Here is a 17,820-nt window from a genome sequence, read left to right as displayed (position 1 = left end):
CATCAATTATATTCTTTGTTGTTATCCAATATAAAGTGAAGGGAACCAACAAATTATATCTGAAATATTTTTAGTAATTTAAGCAAAGAAGTTAAAATGTAGTAAAGTAGACACTGTTTTATACATTCCGGTAATTGACATAGCATGGGGCATAATGCAAGTACCAACAGAACAAATAGCACAGGAGACACAGGGCTCCTTGTGATAGGAGCCCTGCAGTTCATCTCGTTCCCCATCTCCTTGCCAGTGGCATCCAGAACTTTGAAAAGAGTTTCTGTATGGCAGCATTCTCATTATTGATTATTCTGATGCCTTCACAAAATAATGATGTTAAGCCATCCCACATGACTAAGGAATTTACATTTCATTTTCTTCAATTGTTTGCCCGGATTATTTTGCCTAATGAGGATGTCATTTGGGCTGGGAGACTTTTTATTTTTTCAGCAATTATTAACACATAACACACTGATTACAAACAATTTTGAAAAACAAAGCCAACCTCAGCTGAATCATGCCACTATGCTCATCATTGTATTCTTACTGAGTGACGTTCATGTTGTAATTGCGAATAGGCGCTATTTCCTCCATAAAATGAACTATCTATGGTACTTCAGTAGAAACATGTTCTCTGGACATTCTCTTGAAAAATGAAATCTCCTGCTCCTAAGGCTAATTGAACACCTCCAGAATATGAAACTTTACTTATTTGGGGCAAAGGTAATAATCTAATGGGCTTCAGGTTCATCGAAGTGTATATCCCTTACGGAATCCATCTCTGCGAAAAAGTGCTACTGTCGTATACTACAACTGTAATGAAGGCTCTGTGAAATAATTCATACATAAGCAGGCATTAAAACTCTAAATAAATAATCTAGCTAATGACTTTACTTCTTGGCTTCTTTCTAATATTTTCAACCCCACTTCCATCATAGAAAGGTACTATAAAATTGTTTAAACATGCGGTTAAACTTTTATAGCAACCCGTAAAGCTGCAATAAAATGTTCCATGTAATTTTGTAGAGAGAATTCTTAGAAATACTTATACAGTCTTATCTATTTATTTCTCATTTGACTAAGTCTAAAGAGTTGTAATGCACTTTAAATAAATTGACAAAATAAAATATTTTATTTTTCTCTCCCTTTAAATTTATTTTCTTAGACAGTTGTTTCTTTAGTGGACTGTTTTTAAAATTAGGAATATTAATTAACACTTTTATTTTTCAAATCCCAATCTAATCTTCATGATTATATGCCTAGCATTACTCTGTGGACCTTTATCTTTTTTATGACCTTTTCTTAGTCATTTTAGTTATAAATTTTAATGGAAAAATAGCACTGAACATCACAAGTGAGATATAATATTCACTCACCATCATCTGAAACTATGTGGGGCAAATTTTTGCGTTTATTAACTATTAACCAGTGTTTTTCTTACCTTCCTTTGGGACATTCAAGAAGGAGACAAAGTTATTTCTGTATGAGTCATGCATATGGAATCCAACCCAGGAATAAGATTTCCATTTAGCAAATGAACACAACAGGAAACAACAAAGTTTGTTTGCAAAGGAAATACAGATATTTCTAGCTTTGAATGTTTTAGCATTCCTATATTTTCCTTATTTCCTGCAGCTTATAAAATTCATATTATCTTGCTTAATCAACTTCATACAGTGTATAAAGAAATATTGGGAAGGGAATAAAGATTAACAGAAAATGAACAAATGCAAATTTAATCTCTCTCTCTCTCTCTCTCTCTCTCTCTCTCTCTCTCTCTCTCTCTCTCTCTCTCTCTCTCTCTCTCTCTCTCTGCTCCTTCCTGGAGCTCAACAAGTTGATGTCCTGAATTTCCATCAAAATAAAGCAGATTGCAGTGCAAGTCAGTGGGTGCTGGGTTAGCTGCTAACATTGGTTAAGGCTCCTAAAAAACTAGGTTTGCTTCACAAAAGAAGAAACAATCTAACAAACAAAGAACACAGCAAACAACTATGCATGTGTAGAGACAGTCTTAAAAATGTAGGAAATGAAGGGTGGGAGACCACTAAAGAAAATACAGAAAAGTTCAGTAGAAGACATCTGTATGCAAACAGTTGGCTCAAAAACAAACAAACAAACACACAGAACAAAATAATTTTACGTTGTCAAAACTATGTGATGGATTTTGACATTTTGTTTAGTTTTTTAAGTTGAGTCCTTAAATACTAGACCATTTGCTATTTAGCTTATCTCTACCAAAAATACATTTTCTAACACACAAGGTCATGGGTAGTCATTCATATATATATATATATATATATATATATATATATATATATATATATGAATTCTTCCCCCTCCCTCCCTCAAGAAAGAGAGAGAGAGAGAGAGAGAGAGAGAGAGAGAGAGAGAGAGAGAGAGAGAGAGAGTTGTCAGGAATGTAAGACAAATTACTCCTTCCCAGGTATGTTGAACAATGCCCAGTAAAAATAATTTTCTGAGTTTGGCTGTAGTGGCACGAGCCTTTAATCACAGAATTTGGGAGGTGAATGCAGGTGAATTCTGTGAGTCTAAGGCTAGCTTGGGCTACAGAGTCAGTTCCAGATCAACCAAGGATACAAAGAGAAACCGAGTCTCAAACCAAACCAAAACAAAACAAAATAAATAAAAAAATTCTGGTGATCTGAATACTTAGTATTCCACTACCCAAATTCCTGTACTATTATCCATGGACTATTATATTTAGGGAAATGTAAAGTTTCTTTTCCTCTCAGTGTATGATATCAGGTAAATGTATTTTGATTACTACATGAATCCTTAAATGGACAGATATATCAATATAGGTAGAAATATGTGATTAAATTTTTATTATAACTTATAAAACATCTAATGATCATAAAATCCACCTTCCTGTATGATCCAGATAATGTCTACAAGTTCTAGGATTTTTGGATAAATCCTACAAAACACTTTGGAAACTGTAATGTACAGTATCAGCACAAGAGCCTGTAAGCACATGTCAGTGCTAACTTTCAAGATGGCAGTGGTAAATCTACCCTTAGCCTCAGAACCAACACCATGGAGCATTGTTTCTCTTTACTTTTGTGTGTGTGTGTGTGTGTGTGTGTGTGTGTGTGTGTGGTTTTATGTCTGTCATTATCTCTGTGGATGTCTAAGAGAGCCAGATATTCGTGTAGCTAAATTATCTTCTTGGAACCTAACTCTGGGCTTCAGTAAAGGCTGTAAGGCTGTTAGGAGACTTAACTGCTAAGCCATCTATTCAGACCCACAAGATTGGTGTGTTAACCTACACTGTGTTCACATATCGTCTAAAGCACTTCCCTATATAGTTATAGGTTGTTGTTTTGCTTTGTTTTAAAATATTTTTAATGAGGTTATGACCTCATGGTAACGTTGTACATAAACTTTTCAAATACTACATTGACTATTGAAACGTACATGGTGGTTTGTTTTTTACAAGCTGAACTGATATTTGGTTCTACTCTTAGAGCAACAGAGAGTCAGATGGATTTACACGTCATTGCTTCTTTCATTACATCCTGAAGTAGATTTCCTCATCAGACTTCATCCAATTTCCTGATTTGGAGCAGGAAGATTGCCAATAAAAGTCGAATTACCAGAATATCATTGGCTTGGAAAAGTATATATAATCCCACTTTTAAAGAGAGAGAGAGAGAGAGAGAGAGAGAGAGAGAGAGAGAGAGAGAGAAAGAAAAGAAAGAAAGAAAGAAAGAAAGAAAGAAAGAAAGAAAGAAAGAAAGAAAGAAAGAAATAAAGAAAGAAAGAAAGAAAGAAAGAGAAAGCTAAAATTTTCAAGGTAGGAAGAGAAAAGGGGACAAATTCAAAGTGTGTATCTTTCAAAGGTAACTCTTCATACTGTGGTAAGGTGGCATAAACACCCTATGCAAGGTATCACTGTAACCAGAAAATAGTCTCTCAATCCTCAGGGCTGGAAGAAAGGTAATGATTCCCTTAGATTGGAGAAGTCAGGGACCACATATGAACCACATATTAAGTTCATGATAAAGTATTATACTTATAGCTAGGAATATGATCATCAAACAAATGCAAGTAGAAACATTAGAATGCAGAGGATCATAAATAATTTAAAGATATTTGATAGGTAGAGAATACTCAACAAAGAAAAGCAAAATTACAGATTTTATTTCTATTTTCAAATTATTTTTCCCACTCCTCACATGATATGTATTACAAGTTTGCAATGATTTTCTAATTGTGTTTGACTCAGACTAAATACAAGAATTTTTGTGGCCCGAGAATGTAGGTCTGTAGAATAACATAATGTATTAAGTACTAAGTTGGATTTCCCCAGAGCACAAAGAAACAATAATAAATGATGTTAATAATACTATACAATATATATTATGACTTGGAGTTAATTTGATCTTAAGCGTGAAATTTTTGTAAGTACCAGTAGAGGGAAAAGTCTTGTTAAAATATCTTTTAAAATTATTTTCTTGCGTATAGTATGAGACTTTAAGGCTAGCTGTGTCACTGACCCAGAAATACCTTGATTGGAGAATACAAGCTCCATTCTACTATGAAGAAGCATAATTCACCAATTATACATGTGATGGGAGCACAAAGATCCTTTTGCCCTCAGATCTCCAGGATAGTCAGGAATGTTAAGCACATATGATTGTCCTCTCAGAGGAATGAACCTAAAACCTCTACTTCTATCCAGACAGCTGGAAATTGGAAGTGATTAATTGCTTGGTGATCTGTGTTACCTATTGGGCCAGGTCATATCAAGCTCCTATAAACAGAACCAGGGGTAGTTTGTGATCTAAATGACTTTTACAGAGAGGGGCATCGCAGTTCTCACAACCAGTACCAGAGGTGGCTAAAAGCCCAAATGACTACACTACCTGAATGATAGTGACCAGGGAAGATTCTTCTTTAGGTCCTTAAACTAGTATAGATATCTTATCTCTAGAACCCATCTTCTTGAAAGAAATGACCTGTACCCTGAGTTGAGTTTTGGTATAATGACACTTACATGTGAACCAGGAATTGTTGCACCCCTGGAAACTTTCTTCCAATTTACACCATTTTCAAATGTGGTGGAAATAAGTCATCTGATATCAGACACTCTAAAAGGTTTGGTCCAGGTAGACAAAGTCATCTGAAATGAGTTTTCATTCTCTCCTCTTAGTTTTGATATCTGACCCTTGCAGAGACCCGCCCCCCCCAACACATGCATCACTCTAAATTCTCAATTACCATCCCATCATTTGCCTTGATTTACCTTAGCCTAGCAGAAAGCAATGCATATTAAATCAAAATGATACAGGCACTCAGTCATTTTCTTCCCTGTCAAAACAGAATTCATTGTCAACAGAGAAACACACTTACAAGTGTGAAACCATTTGATCATGTTATATTTTAATTTGTAAAGACAAAAATGACAAGCAATTTATTTACAGAAAACTGTACAAAAGCAAATTAAATTATGTAAAGTATTTCATAAATAGTTGGACGAGTGTTTAATACATTTCGCCATGTTTAGCAAAGTCGCGTGCATAGTGACATAATCAATGATGATTAATTGTTCTCTGCTTCACTATCAACATCCAAGTAGCAGAACAATAGTCAATGATTAACATTACAAACAGATCGTACCACACGGAATGCAAGTGCTTTAAAGTGTAGGAAAAGTTGTCTGAAAGTAAACCCTAGGTAGCTGAACGAATGATGCCCCATCCAGATGTCACATACACCACGCCTGGGTCAAAATTAACGAGCTTTATCATAGCCCTGATGAACTTGGTTCCTTTTGTTTCCTATTTTAAAGAGGCAGCTATTTATCTACTACTGATCTAATCTATAGTTTGAGATGTCATAGGTCTTAAGATTTTGCACAACTGTTTTAAGATGGCTGTTTGATTCCTGGCAGTTTCTTTCTGGCTTATGTATTTCCTTTTGTATTTTCCTCTAACCCGACCTCCCAGGGTAGCCTTTCAGGCAAACATCCTCTGTACTACCTTAGTTCTTTCTCTCATAAAAATAATGCCTCCTTCGTTTTCAGGAACTCAGGCAACAGGCCAGTTTAAAAAACAAGAAAAAATAAAATAAAACAAAAAATCAGACAACAATGCTCTCTCGAGATTCACACAGAGCAGTCAATTTTAAACAGATGCTACAGACATTTAAATACACATACATTTGTATAGTTACTCAATTTGTAAATGTGTCCTAATGTACTATCATGCAGAAGTCCACTTGAGAGTCTGTGTACAGAAAACGAAGAGAGTTTAAATACTGTACAACCAAAAATGAAAAACCATCTAAAAGATGAGAAAACAAAAATCAAAACTTTTAAATCAATATCCTAACTTGAAAAAATGGACTGATTTCACCCCTGATAGTATTTCCCTGTGCGACTCTATAACCAATGATTTCACTGTCCAGTGATATTTAAGCAGCCCCATATTAATGCCTGAATCTTATCTTATGAAAGAACAATATTTAAGACTGGTCCATTATCTGAGTTTGACAGAAGGCAAAGTTTTAATATATTATTTATTCTCAGAAAATAAACATGGATAAATATACAGGATCAAAAAAGCTGGGAATAGCCCATTTCCCCTCATTATCCAAACCCAACAACCATTCATTTGTTTGTTTATTTGTTGTTTGTTTGCTTGTTTACCATAACAAGAGGTATAAAAGGCACAGTTGCTTATCTTGCATTCACTCATTTACTTTTTTTGTTTTGTTTTTATTTTTTTTTCAAAAGCACTCTATATATGGAGTGGCACCAAATTTAACCTAGTCAAAATAAAAGTCATACAAACACAAAATATATTTCTGTGTCATGCCAGCTCATTATATAATAAACATGTTATGATAACTAATTCTACTAGAATTACTTCGAATACTTACAGTACACTGAATTTTATTCTTTTCACATCCATTTTTAGTTCTAAAGAGAGGTTCACACGTTAAAGGACAATGACATGACTGCCTGGCATGTGGTGCAAACATCATCATGGAATGTGGATTGAATAAATCTGAAGGTCCAGTGTGACCTGTATTAGCTTTATAGACAACCAAAGGATTTTAAGAGTGAAATGAGCTATCTAGTGGCTTCAAGTGTCCCATGAAAGAAAGAAAATATGCATATAAAAAGTGTTGAACATCAGTGTTATGCAATTATTTCCTTTGTAACGTGCAAGAAAAATATGTATACATTTTCATAAGTATCTTTAGAAGTATTTCGTCTTAATAGGTACTTACAGATTATACAAGGCAGAACTGCTTGAATGCAGTTTCCTAACAAAGTTCTAGAATTTTCATCTTTCCATAGTGTAAATAATAACCAAACATGAGCATGTTCAATTATTGGTATTTTAGTCCAATGTTTTTATATCAATTACATTTTTTCCATTCTACCTATTATACATAAACTAACATCAAAATTAAAATTCTACTTTAAGAAAGAACGTAAGGAAATGATCCCAAAAGACCCACCAGAGAAAAGTTCCTCAAAGATAAGTATGTTGATGACCTACAGTGAATTATCAACCTATAGTCTAGGTTTCTTCACCTTATAATCTAAGAAAAATCTGCAAAGCATGAAACTGCCCAAAGCTACAGTGTCTCTACAGTTTTGTAGAAAGCCATCAAGGCTATGGTTTTACCAAGTAACTAGCATTCGGTGATGAGAACGTTTGCTCTCTTTACCTGTCATCCCCTATATTGATCATGGATTGTCACATTCGTCTGAATGTCCCAGCTCAAATTTCAGTTTTCTTAAATCATCTTGCATAGAGCAAAGCATTCAAAATCTGCATATTCTGTATCTCTTGAAAAAAACTATACATTTTCCAACTTTGAGATGCATATACTGTGTTAAATAAAATATTGTCCGGAACTCATTCTTTCATGTTCAGAGATTGTTTAAGACGCACATTGAATAATAGTCAAATTACAGTATGACAAGTCAATGAAAGTGTTATGTTGTTTAAGTGTTTGAGTCTCAAAATGCTTCTGTATTGCACAGAATTTGAAATCAATGCACTTGTGTTTTGGCCAGGTGAAAAATGCAATTATAATTAGAAATGATAATAAGATCACCAAGAACATCTGGGATCCCGAAATGACAATAGGAGACCTCATGAAATCATATCCCAGTGTGTCTTTTTGTATCTCACTATGCATCAATATGACATTAAAATGTAGAATCTTCCCTGACTGTAACACATGAGAGTAGACTTGGGCTTTGATCAGTGGCTTATTATAAGACAACACATGTCTAGTTAGTTCTTTCATTTTCTGAGCATTTAACTAAAGTTCATTTTAAAAAGAAGACTTTTTCTGAAAGAAGAGTTAATATAAAACCAACTAGCATCTGAGTGTTTCTGTGTGTACACAGGCTCCTTCTGTTGTTTAGTGGATTTCTATGTCAAGACCAAATCAATTTAATTATTTCCCTGATCTGCCATGTGATCTTTGGCCTCATAATGACATAAGAGTTCAAGTTCATTCATGAGTGGTTCTATTCCAAAATATACTTTTACAAATTATAATTCATGTAATTTTTTGTCAAGATTGGTTGAGTATATTCTGTGAATATATGGAATAGAAATTGATGCCTTTGACCTGAAAATAACAACATATGGCAGCTTGGAACTGCATTCTTCAACTGAGTTTTAATATGTACTCTCTTTGTTTGTTATAGTATTAAACTGCTGTCACCCTAAATTACTTTTTCAAAGGGTCCCCTACATAAGGACTGTACCATTTAAGTGATTTTTTTTTATCAATTTCAATGGGCTGACTTTAGCAATAATAAAGCATTGAGAGTCTGTAGTATATTTTTAACCCATCCTTCTTTTATTAACAAGCCAGATGACACTCAAACAAATCAAAGTGACCAAAATCATGCTTCAGATTAGGGATAATGAGAGTGTATTATGTTCTGCTAATCAGACTTGTTACCATGAAAAGAACTTGCAACCATCTTTTGTTGTTGTTGTTTTGTTGTTATTTGGGTTTGAGGAGGGGTAGGGAAAAGAGGGTGGGTGTTGGGGATCAGTGAAGGGTGTAGACATGCAAGTGACAAGAATGGATTCTACTTTGTACACTGTCATCAGGCAAACAGTAACACTAAAGGCCTGATTTGGAGGCGGAAGTGGCAGGCAAAGCTTTGTCTCTTTGGTAGCCCCCTCTTTGTGATTAAATGGTTTTACTTAGTAATGTTTTTGCCCCTAACTCTCCTCATATACGAAAAGAACTTTGCTGTTGCTCCTTGACAACCTACAGATAAACTTCTCTTCTAGTGAGAGTGTTGACAGGAGATGGCTTATATTCCCCTGTTTTTGTTAAAGGAATATCCTCGGGGTTGGCTTCCTCATTTTTGCTGAAACTAGCTGCACTGAAGGTCTCATAGGATGAGGTCAACTTTTTGTTCAGGAGGTTTCTGTTGCGGTCACCCATGATGGCAGCCTCGCCATTGGCCAGCTTTTCCTGGCTTCCTCGTTCATCAACAGGCATGAAAGTGGAGAGTTTGGGCTGGCTCTTCTTCCTCTCTGGGGAAGTGCGCACTGGCATCCAGCAGGAGTCTGAATGACCATATTCATCACATTCACGGGTGCACTTGCCGGTCAGCGCTACATCCGGAAGAGGCCTTGAATCTGAAATTCAAGAAGAAGCCATCAGTGTCAAACATGCACCAACAGACTTTGCCGATCCATATGAACCTGATACTAACCACTCCACGGAACAGTACTTATTTCATGTATAGTAAAGATAAGGTTTTGCAAAAATAGAAACTAGAGAAGATAGAAATGGAGAAATGGTAATTTAAGTATGTAAAATAGCCAGTTATATATTCATTTGGTGTATTACAGACCCATGAAGATACTTTCAAGTGTTAAGTGCATATGTATGTTTCAACGGATATAATTTTTCCATCTAGACAAGAAAAATTATTAAATCCAAAAGGATAATTTTCTGTATCTATATGTTATCCCATAAAAGTGTGCTGTTGCCAATTGGATTACATTCATTTATGCATTATTCATAATATGCAAATAGGCAGAACCTTATATTTAAAATACATTTTAAGATGCAAGGGTGACTGAGAAGTGCATCCTAAACTGACAGCACATTGGACTAAAGTACGAAAGCAAGGTACAAATAAGTTAAAGATCTAAGCACATTAACAATAGCACCTAGAGTTCCACCCGGCCACCCCTCCACCCACTATCATAACAGATAACCTAGTTAGTGTGTGTGGTAAGAAAGTGCCTGAGTGTTACATGGGAGTACATTCACAGATGTGCTTGCTGAATGGGAATCTGAAATATAATGTATTGAGTAAGTCTGGTTAAGTTCATAAATGGCTGATGGAATTATGTAAGTTTCTAATTAATGTTGTTTATCAAAGGAATGGAAAAATGTATCCCATTTTCAGCAAGCTAAGTCATTTCTGCAGAGTTCTTAGGGATTGAGATTAAATATTACAGTCAAGAATTACTGCTCTGCATGAATAAAATCATGATATGTAATCATAAACATTTTTTTTTAGAATTAAAATTTTATTTACTGGCTTTTACTATTTTTTTTTAGAGAGAAAGAGACAGAGAATCTCTAATACCACAACTAATTCTAAATTAATAACCTGTAGGGTTTCATTTAATGTATTTCATAGTTTAATATACTACTCATAAAAACACAGTAAGTTATCACTCCAATAAATATCATATGAGTATCAAATTACTACAACTTGGGATTTAAAAGTAAGCCAGTTCACTACATGTTTACTCATAAATAATAAGTTGCATATGTATGATCCAAAGTAGTTTAGCTTCAAAAAGAGAGCGATTTACATGAGTCCCAGTACTGTTTAAGTTTTATTTTGCTAAATGTCATAAATAAACACTCCTCAATCATTTGTTTACCTTTCTTCCCTTTCTGGATGGATTACTAGAATATGCAATTATTCATTGTAGACTTTCACACTACTATTTGACTTCTGGATGAACCAATCTTTTAACTTTAATAGTCAAATGTAGCAAACGCGATGGAGTGCTGGTCTAGGTAGATTTCCCTGCAGTTAAAGAGCATTGGCTACACTTTTAGACGACTGGGGTTCTGTTTGTAGCATGTACACAGCAGCAGCTCACAAACAGCTATCATTCCTCTTCTAGGGCATTTGGTGCCCTCTTCTAGTTTCCATGAATGCCAGGCACACTAATGAACACAAAGATGCATGCAGGCACCACTTTTCTTACACACACACACACATACACACGTACACACACTTATTTACATTATTTTTTAACACTGAATTACTTTTTGCATTACTTGTTTAAAAAGCTTTAATACATTCTTTGAATATTATTCCTGTAATCCATTTGATTCAAACAAGAAAATGTTAAATCTGTGATAATGTATTATATCTTGACTGACATACATACTTTGAAGGAAAATAACTTGAAAATGTGGGTGATTTGATCAGTTCTATTTTTCAATCATTTAAAAAATTATTAATCATTTTATTTGTTCACATTTCAAATGCTATTCGCTTTCCTAGTCTTCCCTCCACAAAACTCTACCCCATACCCCTCACCTTTGCCTCTAAGAGAATGCCCCTCCACCCACTTACCCACTCCCACCTCACCCTTCTATCATCCCCCTTCTCTGGGGCAGGAAGCCTCCAAAGGACCAAGTGCCTCTCCTCCCACTGATGTCTGATAAGGCAGTCCTTTGATATATATGTAGCGGAGCCATGAACATGTTCAACTCTTTGGTTGGTGGGGTAGTCCCTGGGAGCTCTGAAGGATCCAGTTAATTGATACTATTGTTATTCTATAGGGTTGCAATCTGCTTCAGCTGCTTGAGCCCTTCTAACTCAGACCAATGATTGGCTGTGAATATCTGCACCTGTCTTAGTCAGGTGCTGGCACAGCCTCTTAGAGGACAGCCATACCAGCCTCCTGTCTGCAAGCACATCTTGACATCAGCAATGGTGTCTGAGTTTGGTGTCTATGGATGAAATCGATAGCATGGAGGGGCGGTCTCTAGATAGCCTTTCTTTCAGCCTCTGCTCCATTTTTGTCCCTGCATTTCATTTAGACAAGGACAGGACAATGCTGGGTTAAAATTTTTGAGATGGGTGAGTGGCCCCGTTGCTCCACTTGGGGACCTGTCTATCCACTGTAGTTTGTCTCTTCAGGTTCTATCTCCCCACTGTCATCACCATTGGGCCCTGAGAGCCTCTGGCATTGAAGGCATCTGGAATTTTCACATCTTACCATTTCTGTAAAATGTTTGTAAGAACTACATGTAGTTCATAAGGGGTGCATTCATTTAAATTTGACTCATTTTCTAATCAATGACACCAGAATTATTCAGTCTCTTCCCCCTGTCCTTACTTCACAGTCTACAGCATTTCCTACTAAGAAAATGTTTCCTCTTAAAGATTTTAATGAAAGGCATTGTGTCTGTTTTTTGTTTGTTTGTTTGTTTTTTGTTTTGTTTTGTTTTGTTTTTTACTTCTTTTTTTCTTTTTTTGCTCCCCATGGTCTATTTTCATGCTGCCACATCTCTATCCCACAAGAAAAAAAGCATGATGACTTTTAATAAGGGCCTCCTGTAATTTCTAAAGTCAAGCACATGATTGGGGACCACAGTGGAAGTTGACAAGCCTAATTGGCTGAGATGTATTGCAGTGTTTGTCATCAAATTTAGAAAATAATCAAGAACGACTATAAGAGAGTCATCAGGGGCAATCAGAACTTCCCATCCTGATGACTGAAATAAATCTTCAAAAGCAATGCCAATGATTAACACATGCAATTTTATTTTGATGCAATTTATTAAGGGAGCTGATTAGTAGGATAATAGTTCTCTGTAAATATATATCTTTGTTTCAATTATACAGGCTTATTATTATTATTATTATTATTATTATTATTATTATTATTTTAAGTTTTATGGGAACAATGAAGATCATTGAGCATAATTCCTTCTTACATAAAAAGTAGACTTTTGCCCAGCAGTGGTGGTACATGCCTTAATACCAGCATTTGGGAGGCAGAGGCAGGCAGATTTTTGAGTTCAAGACCAGCCTGCTCTGCAAAGTGAGTTCCAGGACAGCCAGGGCTACACAGAAAAATCCTCTCTTGAAAAACCAAAACCAAATAAACAAACAAAAAAAGTAGATTTTTAAAAATATCACGTGTAGAATTATGGAGGGATTTATTATTTTATGACCACTACCTACCTTTAGTGTTTAAAGAGTGTGGTTTTCATTTTAATTATCTATTAATTTATATATATGTATGTATGTATATATATAGTAAAATATAAATAAAATCATATTAATAGTCAGTTGTGGAAGTCATTATATTTTTATGCCGTATTATACCAATTATTTTGAAGACAGTAAAGATGGAAAATATCTACCTCAAATCTTGTTAGCATGGAGTATATTAATATAAAACAAACTTTTATTTGTAAATATAATATTCTCTAAAGTCATTTTAAACAACATTTTATAGGTCTTTTAAAATTTTATATTCTTCCAAATTTTTCCCTATACTTATTCATTTATTGTGAATGTGTGTGCTTTTATGTGTATACTTTTTTTTTTTTTTTTTTGCAGAAACTCTGAACTGTATGTTCATATCAGAAGACAACACAGGAGCGAGGCTATCTCATGATTTGAATCTCAGGAATCAATCTCAGGACTTCACCCTTGGTGGCAAGTGCCTTTATCTGGTAAGCTGTCTGGCTGTCCTAAACCCCAACTCTTATAAAATATTAAGAAGTACCCATGTAGAAATGGTTTTCAGTAGATCCTTTCCTGTTTAACATTACTTGTGTAACTCTTCATTTTAATGGAATTATGCAATTTGATGAAAAGATTACAATGGTTTGCAAAGCTAAATCTTTCCTTAGACATAATGAACTTCCTGCTCTATAGCAGAGTTACAGGCCATTATAATATGAGGAATACTAGAATGATGATCTGCAGTATGTGAGGACCTTCCTACAGTCTATTCATTTCCTTCTCACTTCAACTGAAGACCAAGGAGTAGGATGCAATGAGGGGTCAAGCCTGTGTGCGAGCTGAGACCGAAGGCTGAGTGTTTTGATGCACACTTTAGGGCTTCTCCATCACATCATATTGTTCCTTTCTAAAATATAACAGTGAAGTTACTTAGAGGTCAATTACTGTTACTCAAGCGCTAAGAAAAAGGTAGAGTCTGGGAAAGAAAACATATCTAAACATCACAGAAAACTAATGCCACCAAACCATACATTTTACTACCTAGTATAAAGACTGGCTTGATCATAAAAAATATGTAAATGTCCTACACTAGGAAAAAAATCATACCCTAATTTTAAAAGTCAAGTTCTGCCTCTAAAAACATCTTAATTCATACTAGGGAAGGAAGATGTAAGGATTGTAGGCAAAGGTACAAGGTGCTGCTTAAAAAAAAAAAAAAAAACTCTACAAGGACGAAAGAAGCCAATGGGAATGTTAACATGGAAGAGGAAATCTCAAGGGACCTAAACCTAGACAAAAACTAGAGGCAATTGAGAACTACTCTTTCTCATGGAGGAGCCACCAGAGTGTTTACAAAATTCCAATTGACCAGTCCTATAATAACATACATAGCAGTAACATTAGACAGACTGAGCATAAACACACACACACACACACACATGATTTTGAGAGAGAATAATGAGATGCATTGGAAGAGATGGGGAAAGAAAAAAAGGAGAAGATATGATAAATTATTTTAATTTTTTGAAACAAGCTAAAATTGTCAGGCTTAGTGGCACACATCTTTAATCCCATTAAGCAGGAGGCAGAGTCAGGAATATCTCTGTGAGATCAAGGCCAGCCTGGTCTATGGAGCAAGTTTCAGGATAGCCAAGGCTACACAGAGAAACCCTCCTGTAAAGTACAAACCAAAACCACTGCAACAGTAACAATATAACTAAAAAGAAAGACAGATAATATGTATAATCTTTAGAAACAGAAAGGAAAGCTCAGATTTACAGTGGGTTTGAGGCGTCATTATTGGCGGGGAACACAGGAGACCCCTTCTGACAACTGAAGACAGCTTTCCGGAGGAAAGGTAGGTGTATGTGGTGGTGTTTCTTGTCTGAATCCTGGCTACTGCATTCCAGAGCTTTGGCTGGAGCTGATGAGATAATGTTCTTACCATTCACTCAGGAGAGCAGTTGTTGTCCTGAGCTTTGAAATATTCCTAGTGAAGCTTTTCTTTTATTTACTTTTATTCATTCTATATGCAAATTGCACACTTCATGAAATAAATGGATGGTTTCTCTGTGTTTTGAACTCTAAACATCCATGAAAATCCTTCATCCACTTTGATCTTTAAAATCAAGAATTTGTGTATTCTTTATAAAATTCTGTGAATGGGAAATGTATTTTTTTCTTTCCACAGAAAGTATGTGTTGACACCTTTCCCTCTTTTTTTTCTGTTTTGAAAATATTTTAATCGTGAGTTCCAGATGTTAAAAATGCTGCTTTTTAAAAGTGTCTTTAAATATTATTGAATTTTAACCAATAGAAGGCCTTATATTATACTCAATTATTTAAAAAGTGAGGCTTGCAAATAGCGTTAGCAGGTTATGGCAGATGTTTCCAAGCTTGACAACCTTAGGTCATCTACAGTATCTACATGAGAATTAACTCCTATACTTTATTGTATGAAGATTGATTCATTACATACCAAGGTTGTTCAAAACAGAAGTACAAATAGTTAAAGGGAGTTATCCTTGTAACACAGAGTGAACAACCCCCATGTCTGTCACTGCATTTAAACTTGCCCAAACCACTGGATTGCTAGGAGGATGGCTATCATTCTATCAATCTCAACAGGGATCATTGCCAACTTAAAATATTATCAAACTAGAAACTCATGAATCTAACACCTGGAGATTAAAATTATGGTCAAAATGATGAAAATAGGACAAATATCTAAAATAGATTTTACTCTTTTGATAACAAATTGATAAAGCCCCACAGATTTCTTGATGGATGTCATTATTAGGTCAAATGAGACATAAAGACCATCTATTCCTCTAACTGTTCTATACATACCCCATTAAGATCTCTCAGAATAGCTCCTACTATAAAGTGAAATTTTTAGTTTGATCTCTTGATCCTAATGTGTGCTAACAACTAGAATGTGGCAGAAATATGTTTTGTGGTCCCCACTTTGTCCATCAAATATCTTGCTGCATTTGCAACAGTCTTGAGATTTCTGGGGCCACCATCATAAGAGAAAGTCTAATTTGTCTTCTCTAAAGATGATTGCCACTGGGGAAGGAGATCCGAATAATAAAACTCTCTCAATAGATCTATTCCTCCTCCCCACCCCCAGCCAGTGATGTGGATTAATGTTGTTCATGAGCAAGCCAGGCAAAATCAATAAGAGGTGCTAAACTAGAACCAGGAGTGGCAGCAAGCCTGTGTTGTTTGAAGCTCTCACTTGTTTGTTTGGTGGTGAGAGAGGTGAATAGGGTATGGGGGTGAGGCAGTACACAGATGACCCATGCTACCTATGATATAGGAATTGCTGCCAAGTGACAGCCTGGGATCTGGAGGCAAGGCTTTTGACTTGATTCATGTCTCCTTCATAGCCAAAATCTGGCCACTTCAGATACGACCATTTCAAAGAAAAATTTCCAAGATTATGATCACTTTTAATTAAGAAGTTCAAACAATGAGCTCTCTTATAAAGCACTGGAAACTCAGCTGCTTTAATTACAAAATTCACTGTGCTACACCTTGGAGTGTTCTCATTCACTGCTGTCGTGTCTATAAAATATTAAAATGTCTAAACAGGTTTGAAAGCATCAGCAGCTTTTCTTCATACCTTAGGCTAAACGCTGTTAAATGGCAATCGAATGTATTGCAAGAAGCATTTACTGCCCTGAGGTTTAGACCACTGTCATTCTGAATGTGGCATCACTTCACACAGCTGCGGCTGTGCACACTCCTCTTGGGCATTCTTGCTGAAATAACGCAAATGTGAATCTGCTGGTTGGCCCCTGAAAGTGGCACCGCAGCAGAGAACTTTATGCTGACAGCTCTGGCAGTTAATGAACATCAGATATGGCTTCCCCTTGATTCTGCTCATTGTCTGGGCCTGATCAGAGGTAATAGAGTGTTCTGTGATAAAGCAGAGAGCAAGGAAAAGATAGAAGTTCTGCAGATGCACAGAAGGAAGGAAGCAGGGCATTTATCTCAACAGTTCCTGCTTCCCTATACCAGTAAGAATGGACATAGTTTGAGGACATCCTTTTGCACTTTAATAATAACAACTCTTGTGGTTTTCCTTGCAAACTTTTGGATTCTATCATATTGAAATTCATTACTTGAGGGTTTATGAATTTTGTTAATCTATGGTAAACTAAGAGTTTTCCCTTATCTCAGCCATTCAGATATAAACTTCTATAGTTTCTGTAATGTTTTAGTGGAGCTCAGAATACATAAGCTAGAGCACCATTTAATTTCTCTCATCATAATAGTTAGGAGAAAGGAGTTACATTTCCACACTTACCCAACCCCCACTGGAATTAGAGTTAAATGTTCAGGTAATCTTAACAATTCAGAACCTAGTCTCACAAAGAAAACTGGAAATTTTACTTAGTAACTGTCTCTGAGTAATGAGACATTTAAAAACTAAAAAAAAAAAAAAAAAGCTGGAATGTGTTTAGAACAAATTAAAAAATTTAAAAAGGGATTTATTGGGTTAATAGTTTAGGAAAATGTCTTTAAATGCCCAAATCTAGAAGACAAAATAATAT

General features: G+C 35.4%; 1 protein-coding gene across 5 annotated transcripts in view; it reads right to left on the bottom strand.

Moving 5' to 3' along the window:
* Positions 1 to 5,357: 5,357 nt before the first annotated feature.
* Pcdh7 (protocadherin 7) overlaps positions 5,358 to 17,820 on the bottom strand; it is a 407,729-nt gene continuing 395,266 nt past the window's right edge. For 3 of the 5 annotated variants that reach the window (XM_021163001.3, XM_021163002.3, XM_085836699.1), the window contains exon 3: positions 5,358 to 9,653. In XM_021163001.3, the coding sequence (XP_021018660.1) occupies positions 9,277 to 9,653 (377 nt within the window). In that variant the 3' untranslated portion in view covers positions 5,358 to 9,276. The remainder of the gene's footprint in view (positions 9,654 to 17,820) is intronic. The other 2 variants (XM_021163003.3, XM_029477353.2) reach the window with 1 other exon arrangement.

This window comes from Mus caroli, unplaced genomic scaffold, assembly GCF_978045245.1.
Source record: "Mus caroli unplaced genomic scaffold, Mus_caroli_1 scaffold_4, whole genome shotgun sequence".
NCBI lineage: Eukaryota > Metazoa > Chordata > Mammalia > Rodentia > Muridae > Mus > Mus caroli.
Note: the sequence above shows the minus strand (reverse complement) of the source record. Positions and strands in the feature narration are given on the sequence as shown.